Source organism: Scomber japonicus, chromosome 16 (assembly GCF_027409825.1).
Source record: "Scomber japonicus isolate fScoJap1 chromosome 16, fScoJap1.pri, whole genome shotgun sequence".
In the NCBI taxonomy this organism is placed as follows: Eukaryota; Metazoa; Chordata; class Actinopteri; order Scombriformes; family Scombridae; genus Scomber; species Scomber japonicus.
Window position 1 is genome coordinate 18,856,155 of NC_070593.1, and position 15,166 is coordinate 18,871,320.

General features: G+C 42.7%; 1 protein-coding gene across 1 annotated transcript in view; it reads left to right on the forward strand.

Moving 5' to 3' along the window:
- The first annotated feature begins 605 nt into the window (after nt 1-605).
- The window catches only part of LOC128375222 (formin-like), a 35,440-nt gene continuing 20,879 nt past the window's right edge, over nt 606-15,166 (forward strand). The window contains exons 1-6 of the mRNA XM_053335513.1: nt 606-1,308; nt 1,440-1,560; nt 3,262-3,323; nt 5,215-5,921; nt 8,587-8,728; nt 13,480-13,567. Coding sequence (XP_053191488.1) covers nt 652-1,308; nt 1,440-1,560; nt 3,262-3,323; nt 5,215-5,921; nt 8,587-8,728; nt 13,480-13,567 — 1,777 coding nt within the window. The 5' untranslated portion in view covers nt 606-651. The remainder of the gene's footprint in view (nt 1,309-1,439; nt 1,561-3,261; nt 3,324-5,214; nt 5,922-8,586; nt 8,729-13,479; nt 13,568-15,166) is intronic.

A 15,166-nucleotide genomic window follows, 5' to 3' on the forward strand; every position in this document is an offset into this window, starting at 1 on the left:
GTGCCTGTTTTTAGAACACACAGATTTAAGGAGAGATCAAACGTAGAAACTATTCTATACTCAAGCCGGTCCAGAGCCAGCAGAACTGACTCTGGGACAGTTCTGATTTCATCAATCCCCAAACAGGAAGAGGACTGCAGTCCCAGTGAGAATACCAATAAGGGTGTAGAAACATTGAGTGGAGGAGAGAACAGTGGTGGAAATGTGGGAACAGATGAAATCAACGATTACACTGGCATAGATTGTTCTCTGCCCTTTCCCTCCATCATTTCTGGATGTCCGATTTTAGAGGCTGCAGATCATAATGTTGCACTGGCCTCTAAATTAAAGCAGCATGACTTAGACAGTACACAAAGGGCTGATTCACATGAGCAAAGGGCTGAGCAACTTCACACTGGCCAGGTGTCTTCCTCTGTTCCCTTCAGCTCTAGGACTTCTGAATTCTCAGTCCAATCTAGTCCAGAGGAGCAGTCAGACACTACTGGTATGACAAATTCAGATTTTAAGGAACCCAAGTTGATGCCATCTGCACCCGAAGAGTCCACAGTTGACATCCAGCCAAGTGCCAGCCCTGCCTCAAAGCGAACAACTTGTCTAAAGCCACCAGAAGCAAATACAGCATCTCCAGCACCATCCATTGCTACCCCCTCTATGTCCTCCACCTCATCCCCGTCCAGGGGCACGTTGCTTTCGTCATCCCCTTCCTTCCAGATGCCGGCTCTTTTCAGTGGTTTACGGGTGCTGAAGAAAGGAGCGGCAGGGGACGAGAGGGAGACACTCTCAGAGATCAAGCAGAGTGAGAAGGATGCTGACCTGGCCCTGCTCAGCCTGAAGAAGACGGTAAACAAGGCCAAGCTCTTCCCTGAGCAGAAGACAGCTTCTCCAGCCAAAAAACATGCAGAGCCTAAACCCATTGCTGACACCAAAAGCACCGTAATGGGACAGCTCAGTCACCTTCTTAACCTAGACAGCCACAAGGAGACCAAAAAGCTGAATGATGGACAGGAGGCTAATCCTGAACTCACCAAACAAATTGAGTCTGAGAATGGAGAAGAGGATGCAGAGGAGAAAACTCCAGATGCAAAGAGCACCACATCCCCATCTGAAATAAGGAAAACTGCAGACTTGGCCTATGAAACCTTTAGGAACATCTTTGGCCCCAAAACTGCTAAAAAGGAAAAAGCAGAAAATGTCGATCTTGATGCAGTGAAAAAGAAAATCAAGAATGACAAGGAAAATCTGAGGTGTATTTTTGAGAGAGCCTCCAAATCTCCCAGCAAGGAACCAAAAAATTCCACAGAGGCTAATGTATGTAACTACACCGCTGCATCATTTTAAATCACCGCACCATATATTTTTTGGGGGAAATTGTAGCGTGTTGACTAGCTAACTACCTAAAAGTATATGTTTATGTTCTTCCATTTGTTATCTCTCTTTAGACAGAGCTCACGTCACCCACAGACAGCGAGGACCGGACTCCAGGGCGTCTGCAGGCTGTGTGGCCCCCACCCAAAGCAAAAGATGAAGAAGAGAAGGTGGGGCTCAAGTACACCGAAGCAGGTATGAACTGTTTCCTGTCACCTGTATTTATGTATGTATTCGTATTTTATTGTATCTAAACCCAGGATTGCTGACAGAGGATCATGCCAGACATCTTATACTGACACACCTCACACTGATTGGCTTTGTGATTAAGGACCACATATTCTGGAGATGTCACAGAATATCTCTATGTGGGCATTTGCTTATGACTGACTCTCAACTCTAAACCTTGAAGCAAAAGTACAGCCAACACTATCAAACCCTTGAGCACTTTCACTTCACTCTGAAACTGGGTGGTGAAAGAAATCCTTCAAATCCGTTTAAGAACACAGTGAGGCTGTGTCTGAGCCTTAATGCTGCCTTTCGTGGCTGTGTGTGTGCGTGTGTGTGTGTCTGTGTGTCTGTGTGTGTGTGTGTGTGTGTGTGTGTGTGTGTGTGTGTGTGTGTGTGTGTGTGTGTGTGTGTGTGTGTGTGTGTGTGTGTGTGTGTCAGTAGCCCGCTATGTTTGGTCCATCGTGTACTCTAATGTGTGTGTAATGACACACAAATAGGTTAAAAACATGCATGGCTGTCATTGCGCTGATTGAATTAAAAAGTAAAAAGCTTTCCTTTCATGTTCTGGTTTCAGTGAAAGTATGTTGACTACAAGGGTACAGTGCATTGGAACAGCAGTGCAACAGCTGTTGAATGTTGTCTGTGGTGTAGCTTCATCTGTGAAAATAGATTAAGACTAGCAAGGGTGGATTATTCTGCCGATGTGCGCTCTAGGATTGGGGCATTGCTGTCTAAGAGAAGAATATACTGAATCCGAGGAAAAGTCCAGACTGTGAGCTGTATAGATAAAGTAACACGTGTGCATACCGTGCTTCTTTCAAACACTCCCGTTTAATTTACCACACATTGAACCTGGAAGATATCTGATTAGATAAATAGTAACTATGCAGTAATATATCTATTCAGTATAGTTTGTTTTGATTGATTATGGTTACTGGTGATACTAATCATTGACTCAGATTAATCATCACTACACATTAGTGCTCTTTAAAAGAATGACTACGTAAAAGTCAGCCAGAAAAGATTGACAGCAGATGATAGCCACCATTACATTGTGGTGTATAGTGTGTAACTGAGTGGGCTGCGTTAAAGTCTATTATAATGTTTGCTGTTAAAATTTGTTTATGACCAAAATACTGTATGAACAAATAGTACAAGAGAAAGTGCGAGTTCAGTGGAGCTCTGGTTTCTATTTTTTATCTGAAATGTCTTTCACCTCCATGCCTTGATCTTATTATAGCCAACAGATCAGCATATTTTACGAGTTTTGACCTGACAAAAGGTTTTGCAGCGGCTGACACCTCTGCCAGTTGGATAATTAGATAAAAACTGGTTGGTTAAGAGGCAAATATGGCTCTTTATACAGAAAATGACCCACCCTTCTGGAGAATTTTACCACCAAGGACTGCAGTATATCTTGTTGGGATGGGTCTTGTCTTGCAGATTAGCTTGATAGTAATTTAAAAGGCTAATAAAGCAAAGAGAACAAAGGTCTAACCCCATAAATCCATTCTTTCTCTCTATAAATGAAAAAAACACCAACATTGAGCTGCGATTGTTGTGTTGGTAGCTGTTGGTTTACATTCATTAAATCAAAACTCCTAGCAGAATGAGTTTGTGTTGATGTACAGTACAATGAAATGTTGTTGTTCTGCTTGCTTTCAGAGCACCAGGCTGCCCTCTTGCAGCTCAAAAGAGAGTGCAAGGAAGACTTGGAAAGAATGCATGTAAGTTATCAAATGAATTTAGCAGACATGTTACAGCAGCACTGACTGAAAACATGTTACACACCAGAGAAAATTACTCCAGCCATCTGTGAGGGCAGACTACTATAGTTAAATAGAGTGAAAATGTTAAGATGTTCTGGTGTACAATATTATATAGAAATATATTGAGGCATCAGATCTGTGAAAGAATGTAGTTCATGTGCAATAATAATTCATGTGTGACACACAGCAAATGCTGTTAAAATTCTGAGGCCCTTTTGGCACCTCTACTCTTTTATAGCAGTTAACTGTCCTGACCACAAGATGGCACTAAGTAAACATGGAATGCTCCATAACACTAGAAACGTTCAGCTGTCACAGGTTTTGAAGTCCTGTACTTTGCATTGTGTATGTAGTCAACCATGTCAGTCATTTGTTTTAAAGTAAAATGTCGATTTTCCTTCAATGTGTGTGCTACTTACACCAAGATACTATAAATCTGCATAAAAACTAAGAGTAAATCAGACTTTCAAATGTAATTGTAGTTGTAGCTTACCAGATGAGGCACCAAATGACACAAAATATTCTTAGTTGAACTTCAACTTTTGAGCAAACGTTGTGTAATGTTGTGCTATATGAGTCTTAATATGAGTCTTAATATGATCTTTAGCACTTTTATACCAAAAGTGAACATTTTTGAAATACCTGATCAAAACTGAGGCAAAATCTTTTACCTTACATGTTAAGACTGGACTGTGTTAATTGGAAACATTTGTGTTTTCTACCATCCAGATTTCATATATTATGTACAATAACAAATGTTCAGTCCTTGCCACACAAACATACACACACTTTCACACACATATAACAATACACCAGATCATGGTCACTGTTGGTCACATTATGTAGATTTAGATTAATTTCCTGGAGACTTACCCTAATATTAACCACTGACCCAAAAATCATCTTTTTCTCAATTTTGGACACAGCTTTTGTCCCAAACTGGACAACACACATATGCACACACACATACACACAGTTCTGTGATAGACATATTTTAATCTCCAATATGGTGACTCACTCCAAATCCAAATTAAGGGTATCAGTGTTTCATTCATCAGAAACAGAAGTTTGGAACAGTGTCTCGCAGGTGTTATTCATCTACCAGCTTAATCAAGAGTCAAACTTACTTTGGAAGACCAAAAGCACATAGTTTTTGGCTATATAACATAATTTGTACCACTGATAAATTGCTTTATGGACCATTTCCTTGAAAAATCTGACCTCAGTATTGGTTTTCCCAGTCTGTCTGTTTAAAGCATTTAATTTGATGTCGACCTTTAAGGGACTAATGCTGACACTGAGTAACATGTACTGCAGTCAGCCCACAAGAAAGGGTGGGAACGTGCCTAATTCTATTTCTGAACGGACACAAGTTAATAAGGTACATGTGTACGATTCGTTGAAAAACAATTTCCTTTCTTTTTCAAATCAATACTTTGCTTTGGTTGGATTGTTTTTCATTGTTTGAAAAGTCAAATGAAGACTGGAGTTACTAGATCTTCACTGTGTGAGTCAGCTATTGGGCTCAGTTTGGAGAAGATTTTGATGGCAATAAGGATAAAAATAAAGCTGAAAAAAATCAAGATGATTGTAAATTTTGAACAAATAATCACATTCATGCAGGACCCATAATTAATAATACTGCAATCTTTAAAAGCGCCGCCGTTTTTGATCATGTTAAACCAAAGTTTGAACGTTTTAAGACTTAATTATAATAAAACTTGATTCTCAGTTAATTGGAGGAAAAGTCAATCGTTTAGAAGAATGATACTACAGGCAGTGAAATGGCAAAAATTTCTAGTATTCTGGTTTGGTTTTGATTTTGGCATTCTGCTCTTGCCCTTTGTAGTCAGATTTTGAGCTCCAGACCTTCCAGCTTCGAGGTGAGCATGCCGTCTCGATATCGCACCTGGAGGGAATCATTGCCAAGATGCAGAGAGACAAGGCATACAATACAAGTCATGAGCGAGGTGAGGTCCGCAATGTTGCTGTGTCCACTGCAGACGATCCAACACCCAAGACGTACCGCACTGTGGGTATCCAGACTGACAGGGAAACCTTCATCAAGAGCCCTGAGGTTGACAGCAGCGGGCTCATTCAAAGCCCCACCCAGACCATGCCGAAAAAACTTAACTTAGATTCTATCGGACTGAATCTGGAGGTCAAAGCTGAAACAACCCCTGGGCCTCCTGGACCACCCCCACCTCCACCTCCACCACCTCCACCTCCCCCACCAGGCCTCTCGGGACCACCACCACCACCCCCTCCTCCTCCCCCTCTGCCAGGCAACATGGGAGCACCGCCACCGCCCCCTCCACCACCTCCACTCCCTGGAGGTGGCCCACCACCCCCGCCACCTCCACCTCCCCCTCCTGGCCTACCTGGAGCTGGTCCACCTCCTCCTCCCCCTCCTCCAGGCTGTGGCGCACCACCTCCTCCTCCCATGAGGGGATTCAGTTTTGATCAGATGGTGGAGAAGGCTCCACGGAAGTCTGTCATTGAGCCGGCCTGTCCCATGAAGCCTCTGTACTGGACCAGGATACAGATACAGGACAAGTATGTGTTCATATATTCTCTGACAGCTTAGTAATAATAATATGGGAATATGGAAACATTGCTAAGAAGTCCCACTGCTCAATAAACATTCAGGTGATCAGACAGGATTTAAATAAATCCAAATAATAACCAAATTTATTGGGTAGAGAAATTAAAGACCGAAATTAAACTATTATCCAAACCATCTGTTGTATACACGAATCAACTTTGACCTCAGTATAGTTGTGCACACACATGTTCTCTCTTATTACATTATTATTGTCAATATTCCAGGGGAGCTCACTTTTATTTCTGCTTCCAAATTCAATGTTATAGATAATTTGCTTACTATTTACAGTGTTTTATCATCTGACCACTCATGTTTCTTGACCCATCAGACTTCATTGTAGTTTTGCAATGCAATGTTCCCACATCTCAAGAATTACTTTGGTGTAGCACAGTGTTCTTTCAGCAAAACTAGAATTAGCTAGAATAGCTGTGATTAGGCTATGCAAAATCCCTATTAGCCAACAAAAATCATAGCTTACACTTACACAACATCCTTGTATTTCTTTATCCTGAACCAATCCAAACCCAAAGATAAAGAAAGCCATGACTAATATGTCCTCAGTTTAGATTTGTAATTATCATTACAATACGCACTGGAATAATATCTGAGTCAATGCTCATATCAGATGACAAGTTTATTTTAAATTGACTTGCTGTTTTTTAAAGCTTTCGAACTCCTCTTCCGGCTTTTGGTTCTAAACCTGTTGTTTAGGGGGAATAGTACAGAAGGAATACTATTGAAGTGGGGCTTACAATGTCACAAACTCTTAATGAGAATATCAAATATTCAAAGCTGCAAATGCGAAACCTCTGTTATCCCAGGCCTGTGCCTCATTGACTCAGGTCTAATAGGGTCCAACAGTCCCTAAGCACTGAACACTCCTATCCAGAGAGATATCGGAGAGACTATTTGTTGGCTGCACTGCCATGTCCTCGTATAAGGGCCCTACTGAGATAAGATGTAATTGTAAGTGGATTATCCAGCCCATTTGCTGTGGCTGTGGCTGTTACCTCCGAGTGCCAGGCTTCCAGCTTTATGGCCTTGTATTTCCATGGCTGGATTAGTGGGGGAAGCTGAGTTGTGGTTCGCACTCTCTCTAGTCCTGGCCAACGCTGGAGGACTGACTGACTACACTACAGCAGTTTCATGTCAGCTATAAATCTAACTGTAAAGGGGCAAGTTAAGGGGCATTAAATGGGTCAGATGTTTAACTACAGTATAACAGGATCAGTTGTGTGATCTCTGTTAATGGTGTGAGGGGGAAAAGTGCAAGGTTTGAAATGCTGCCAGGTGTCTAAATGTAAGCCTGAAACCAAAAAGTACACTTGGCAGCATACAGAACAGACTTTTTTGGGGATGCTGCAATAAGAAAAGGAAACTTTTGAGGGGGATTTGAATTCAATTATAGTCATAATCCAGTAAATTTAGAAAGTTGTCTTGCAAGGAAATAGTTTTTGGGGGTTTGGATGTGATTTTCTTTTCCAAGCTAATTTCCTGCACTGCTGGGTTCAGAGTCAGACGCCGTTCACTAGACTTATTTTCCTCAGACTCTCAGAAGGGAGTGTAAAATCAAAGGAGGATTTTGGGACAGTATCATTATGTCCTCAACAGGAAAAAAAAAACCTCTTGGCTGCTCCAGATAAATACTCTCCCGACTGCAAGAGAAAGCCAACTGCATGAAGAAATAACTGGACTTACTTGACCTTAATTGAGTCACTGGCAATGCAGTTGATTGTTCTGGTATTCAAGCCATGATAAGCCTGCCAGTGTTAGTATGTTTTGTCCAGGTTCTCTTTCTCATTGTAAATGGGCCTTGAATTGGGGACTCATGAGACCTGCCTCACTCATGATCTCACTGATGAGCTGCCATGTCATTAAGTTACGACCTGCTAAACCAACTGCGATGTGTGAAAAGATGATAGGAACAGGCTACAGCAGTAATTAGACATGTGCAACGCATTAGAGATGTGATTAGAGATGAATAAGTTTATTTGTTCGAAAGCCATTTACTGTGTATCTTGATGTCCATTTGATTAACTGAGTTTGGGGAGGGAAAGCAGAGACACGTGTTGAGTTTTAGTGAACAAGAAAGTAGATATGTCGGTAACAGCAGAGTGCTTCACTCCTCAACATCCTCTTGACTTCAGACACCTCTTGTTCTTGTTTGTTTTTCCATGTTACTCAGCAACTTCTGAAACAAAGCATTGCCTCCTGTATTCGACTTCATTTGCTGGAAATGATCTTTAATAATAGACACAAGCTTATCTTAAACTTGTGTTATTTTTATCACCTAGCCCATAAACAGTGCTTTTTAAATTACAGATCTGGTTTAGGGGACATTCTTGCCAAGTTTTTGTCTGACAGTGAAATGGAAAATGGAAAAAACAGCGGGCAGGTTGAATAAACACCAAATAAGCTTCCACAAATAAAAGACACAATCTGTTTAGCTTTCGGAAAATAACCTAGATGTTTCTATCCTGACCTAGAAGTCAACTCTATGAGCGACTGTCATCATGACCGTGATCCAAATCTTTCAACAGATTTAGGTTGAAATATTGAGGAAAAAAACCCTAACCCTAACCCATCACAGACTAAAATCTTAATTTCTTTTCCCAGCAACAACACACTGTGGGGCGCTCTGAAGGAACCAGACATTGTCAACACCAAGGAGTTTGAAGATCTTTTTTCCAAGGCCACGCTGCAGCCGAAGAAGAAGCCCCTGTCGGACACTTATGAGAAGAAAGCCAAAACTAAGAAGGTAGACTTATTCCCCCCATTGTGCACACCTTTGTCTTGTTACTAGTGTACTTTCTTATCTAGCTTTGTTTAAAAGAGGCTTTTGTTCTGCTGTCATGTTCGGCCATAAATCAAAGAAAGAACAAACAAAATGTGAACCAGGACGAATGGATTGTGACTCTCATCATCTCCTCCTTCAAACTGTTGCCTGCAGTTGCCAGACATTTCACTGGGCCAACACAGGCTATCAGTTTATGAGTTCACTCCCTTTTTTTTTTACTCTGCAGGATTTTAATGTAGGTATGGGATCGGGATTGTTGTTTTTTCCATCTGTGCAAGTTAAGACTCAAAAGCTGAAACAAGGCAAATCAGCGATGATGTGCTTTGTGGCCAGATCGATCCAACATTCCCCTACCCACCAAAGACACACTTGTTGATGTCATGTCAAATGCTGCAGCTCTGCACCTCTGCCGCAGCCAGCACCGTGTCAGCATTCTGGCTGCCTCGTGGTCCTCGCTGTGGCGTCCAAGCAGTAAAAAATCGGCCACTGCCTCAGACTGTCCCCTTTAAATCCATACACATCCCTTATTCTGATCAATTTGTCAAGGCTCCACTCCACTCCAGAGGGCCTGTGTGTGTGTGTGTGTGTGTGTGTGTGTGTGTGTGTGTGTGTGTGTGTGTGTGTGTGTGTGTGTGTGTGTGTGTGTGTGTGTGTGTGTGTGTGTGTGTGTGTGTGTGTGTGTGTGTGTGTGTGTGTGTGTGTGTGTGTGTGTGTGTGTTTTCTTCTGCCCTCGATCTCCATCCTTAGATCTCTCCATTCAGTCTGGTCACTCTAAACTGTCCAACATTTGATCCAACTCAGACAGCCACATCCAGACACAAATCTTGCCAACTGTCTCCTGTCTGGGCTTACATCAGCCTAGAAGAGGTTTGACCCCACTAATGGAAACATTGCTGAAACACATTCATATCAATCAAAAAAATGTCCTTTTGAACATAGCATTTGAGCCTTTTCATTTGAAGAGAAAGGACCTGCATGGTCTTTAGTTTAGATACTGTACACTGGCTGCAGTTTATATCTATGTTTAGACATTTTGTCCCCAGTGCTGTGAATATGCAGGAGTCTTATATTAAATATAAAGGTCTATGTTTAAAGCCAGCTAGAGCATTCACAGTCTGACTTCACGATTAAAGAGGGAAAGCGAATACATGAAGGCATGGTTGTTTTCAGCCCGCTTCGAAGGCCAACTGACTGGAAAGGTCGTCAAAATAGAAGAAACTTGTTTACTTAATCATTTTTTATGCCTGAAAGTTTATACTCGGAGTTAAAGGGAGAGAAATAATTTGAGAGAGAAATCATCTGAATCACCAACTGATGATGGCTTCCAAGAAGTTCAGCTGGTTAACGGCTGGGAAAGAAAGAAGGGGGGGGGGGGGGACGTGTAGAATGAAGAGAATGGGATGAAATCTGGGGTTGGAAACTAGGCGCTACTGATTTGAGGAGGAATGGAGCGTAGCGGTGGTCAATGGGGGGGGGGGGGGTAAGGACAAAGTGGATGGTGAAAACGTGAGGGTGTATAGGCACAAGAGCCATTCAACCACAAGGCAGAGTAAAATTTTGGAGTTAACTGAAATTAAAAATCCTGTTCACCGTTATTCTAATTTGCAACCTTCAGAAAAAAAGCTATTTCCAGTGTCATACATGCTTGTTTTACTTGGGGGTGTGGGGGTGTGGGGGGGGGGGCATCAAATTTAAGAGACAGATTTTTTTGTATGTGCTTTCTTCAATTGTTTTGTTCCTAATTTGGTTCTTAAAAGCAGTGTAATTCTCAGAAGTTTCATGAATTTGGGCCCGAGCCAGAGGTTAAGGACCTCAACATTACTGCAAAATCAGACCAGACTCTCTCTCTGCGTGACTACCAATACCAATCAACACTCAATGCAGATGACCTGTCTCTGTCAGTGTCTGCTCACTCACTTGTAATCTTGCCATTGAGCCATCTGAGGGAAAGTGTGTTTAATTTACTCGGTATGTGCCTGTTTGTTTGTATCTGTTTGTGTTTGTATATGCACCAATGTGTGTATTTTTCCCGTTTGTGTGTGTGTGTGTGTGTGTGTATGTGTGTGATGACAGCACATCCTCACAAGTCATTATGCACTTGCTCAGAAAGTGTTGCCAGATCATGCTAACACCACAGCCCCGGGGGCTCCGTGCAGTGAGAGGAGATGAGTGGGAGGGAAAGGAATGTGTGTGTACATTATGCATATGAGCCACTTCCCCGCTTTCCAACAACTCCACACGCCAAAAGTTTAAACTTGGGGGATGTAGCCGATGCCTACATGAGTGAGTTAATCTTTATCATGTGTGCCACAGAAAAAAATCAAAGCTCTTGTTTACTCTGGAGCCCTTCTTTCTCTGCTGATTAACATATCAAAGTAGAGGAGACCGGACCGGACTGGACCGGGGGTATAATTGCAGGCATGTGGCTTCACTCCCACTGGCTGGAAGAGGCGATGAAGGGCACCTATAGGGGTGGGGGAGCAGAGGATGGGCATGCCGGTGCATTCTTGATTGAGGGATGAGGAGGGAGGGATGGAGATGAAGAAATCAATTGAGCTCAGCTCTTGAGTTTGTATTTGTGCAAATATGCACACCAGTAAACACAAAACGGCAATTTCCTCTACCCATATAAATCAAACCTGTATCAAGTTTATACATAGCGGATCTCCTTAAACAAACAATGACTTTAACCGGTTTATGGGAATGACTTATGAGCAATCATAGTGCGTTTATTAAAGACATATTTGAAATCCTGGCTATGACGTTGGAGAGTGGGTGTAAGATTAACACCGCTGGGTGAGACAGGGGTTGTTGAGTGTGCTGTAGGTGGTTATTGATGGAAAGTCCTGATCCAGTTGTTATTGTAACATCTGCCTGGGTGATTCCAGACAGATAGTCAGACAGACAGTCACCGCGGAGCAGGCTGGCTGTTCAGCCGTGGCTGTGTAAACTATGCTCCGCTCTGAACCTGCTTTACCCTGCCCACCGCGCCTAACATCAGCCACCTGCTTCAGCTCAAACCACAGACACTCACAGTGTCTCCTTCCATCATTTTATTTATTTTCTTAGCCAGCTCGCTTTTTCTCTCCACTTTTCTTTGACCTTTTTGTGTTACTTAAGTGTCCACAGCGGTTAGCAGAAAGCCTCAAGAGTGCTTTCTACAAGATAAACACTTTCTCTTTTTGTCCACAGGAGGGAGCAGCTAGCTGTTGATGTCTACCTGTCTCAGCATCAGCATCGCACGGCTGCCTCCACTTTACCCAAGCTGTTTGCGTGTCTGAAACCAAGCATCCAGCATCAGTTGTCTTTTCTCATTAAGTTAACTGTTTAGGCTAATTGGCAAGTTCTGCAGCCACAGTGAGCGAGAAGGGTTCCTGGGCTGCTTTTAGTGTGACCCGTCCAAAGTGGTTAATTAGAGGTGTTGGGAAAGCCTGGTACTCAGCCATCTCAAGTCCCCAGAGTGGGAGATCCCCAGTGATCCAGGTAATAGAGCTGGAAGCAGCATGGCACCCACTAACGCCATGTAATGCAATACCCACTTCTAAGGCTTCTGCTCTCCAGCTCCCACTGGACAGCCCAGTAGCCGACAACGCCATAATACCTAATGAAGAAGCCTGACACATTAACTTTTAGAGCGGGGCTTTACCTTGCCAAAACTCTCTCTGGCTTTACGGCTAATTCAGTCATAAGTAATTGTGACCATGTGTAGGCACAAATAAAAATCCTGTGAATTTATAGTTTGTTATAAAAGTCCTGCTTCTCTTTGCCTTGCTCTTCTAGACTGTCCTTTTATGGTGCCACTTTTGCCTTTGTACTTTCACTGCGACTTGATATTTTTTGATTATATCTCACACATGTTCTTGGGCAAACTGGAGGAGGTGCATTTCAGTTTAACTCTGCTCCCTTGTGGATGTAACTTCACAAAAGTGTGTCCTGGCTATATGTGTGCGTGCTCCGCATTTCCCGGTCGTCACGATGATGGGTTATGACAACGTGTGTTGATTAGTCTGCTCATTTGGGTCAATCCAGATGATTTGCAAAGCCACTTAGAGCAGCGGTTCTCAAACACGTCGGGGACCCCTAGACTGACACAAATTACACCTCAGACCCCTATCTGATAATATTTTTGCTTTTAGGTGTTTTATTACAGAAAGCGTATTAAACTTATCACCAACATAATCATACAGTCTGTCACTGTGTTACTTATGGATGGAATTATAGTGAAAATAAATCATTCCCCTCTTTGCTTGGGACCCCCTGGAACCCTCTCAAGGTCACTTTGAGAACCACTGATTTAGACTAAACATTGCTCTGTCTCACTCGCCATCTATATTGTGACTCCATCGTCGGGGAAGTGACTAAGTGATTTTTTACCTGACCTCTCTTCACAGAAATGAGTTTTTATTCACCATCTGTTCCTCACTTAGTTTAATGTTACTGGTTAATTAATAGAATTGATGATAATGTAATTCACAGTCAACACTCTGGGTATTATATGAAGCATTCGTAACCAGCATCACATTACATGGTGTAAATGAATACACATGAATAATGAATCACTATCCTGTTAACCTAAAGAAATGAAAGCTTTAAATTATATGCTAATCAGTGAGGTTAAGCCTTTGGAAACTGAAATGCAAATTGTTGGTTTTACACTGAATCCTTCTAATATTTGTAAAGCTTAACAGTGTCAATTATTTCTGTTTTTCCAGATCATCAAGCTGCTGGATGGGAAGCGTTCACAAGCAGTTGGCATCCTCATATCGAGCCTGCACCTGGAGATGAAGGATATTCAGCAAGGTGAGAAATATTTTCTGATATCAGAATGTCTTCAATATGTCTAGAAGCTTGTGGGGAGTATGATATCATTTTAATCTCTTTCGAGGAAAGAGCTCTTATTTCAGTTCCTTAGTAATAAACTGAATTTACAGTCCCATTTACAAATAAATTGAGGATAGCTGGTGATGAAATACAGATGGAGTTATTTTTAGAGCTGAGATAGCGAGCCCAGCAGTGGAGAATAATTTCCTACCCATGACAGCTACTAATTTGTAACAAGAGACACTTTTTTTTTTGATTAATTTCTGTTTCAAGTGGAATGTGGATGATTTTTCCAGTTACCACAGTGGGAAAGTAAATGGCTCGATTTGTCAGAATAAGAGATGACAAAGCTGGGATGAAAGTAGACTTTCAATTTTTCTGTCAGGCTGCTTGAAATCTCTACTGCACTGGTTAAAATCAAACTGCCTTCTCCTTCATTTGAAGAACTGCATGGATTGATTGCATGCTCGGTTGCTGTGTGGAAAATGCAGACATTCGTGTGTGGGTGGGTGTGTGTGTGTGTGTGTGTGTGTGTAAATGGGTGTATATGTGTGTAAACATATAATATGTGTGTTGGGGACAGGACAGCATAGATAGGCCAGGAATTGGTCCTGTCCTGGGACTGTAGCGGAGAGTGCCTGCCGCCTGCTAGTCTGAGCATGCGGCCAGCAGATCTGTTTATTGTAGCCAGTGACGGTTTCCACAAGCCTAATGGGACTGACACCCCACTAATGATCTAAGCATGTACAAAACCACCTTCCGCAGTTTGCAGACACCGAGCTACCATATAAAACCACCTCAAACACAAGCCAAACAGCACATGAGACCAGTACCTATTTGTTTAGATTTCTCCTTTCCTTTCAGCCTTTTCCTCTCTGAACCATTGTCAGTTTGTGTAGATGGTTTGGTTAAAAAAAAAAAAGCCCACTCACACCCAGCGTGAGCCTGTTTCCTTGCGTCTTAATGGGAGGTGTAAGTAAAATGGACAATTTGAATCTGACAATGAAGGACAGCGCCTTAATAAGCACTTCTAAGGGCTCTGGTCCCTGGCCTCGCCTGCTTACCTCTCCTTTGTTGCCAAATTAAAAGGACATGGGACATGTAATGTAATTAGAGCTACTAGGGAGGGAGAGAGAGAGGGAAGGAGGGTAGTAGAGAAAGCAGCACTCCGGTTAAGGGAGAGGGGGTCAACTGCACCCGCCAGAGTGACTGGGGGACCTCAAGGGCCACCATGGTTCAAGGGCAAAGGGAGGCTCTCCCCCACACACTACCTCACCTCACCGCACGCACGCACACAAACACACACACACACACACACACACACACACACACACATGTTCACACGCCACACATGCCCTTCCACACCAAAGCCGATGAGTGAAAAGTGGAAGGAGAGGGTGTGAGGCGGTTGGCAGGCAGGCTTTGATCTGTCGGTGTGGAGAGATATCCGGCTCCCCTCGGATCAGAGTGCTCCTGTGCACACTGGAGCAGGCCCCCCTTTGGTGTGTGATTGACGGCTGCATGGCTGAGGGACTGAATAATCCACTCTAATAAGATGTAGGAAATGGACCTCCAGCG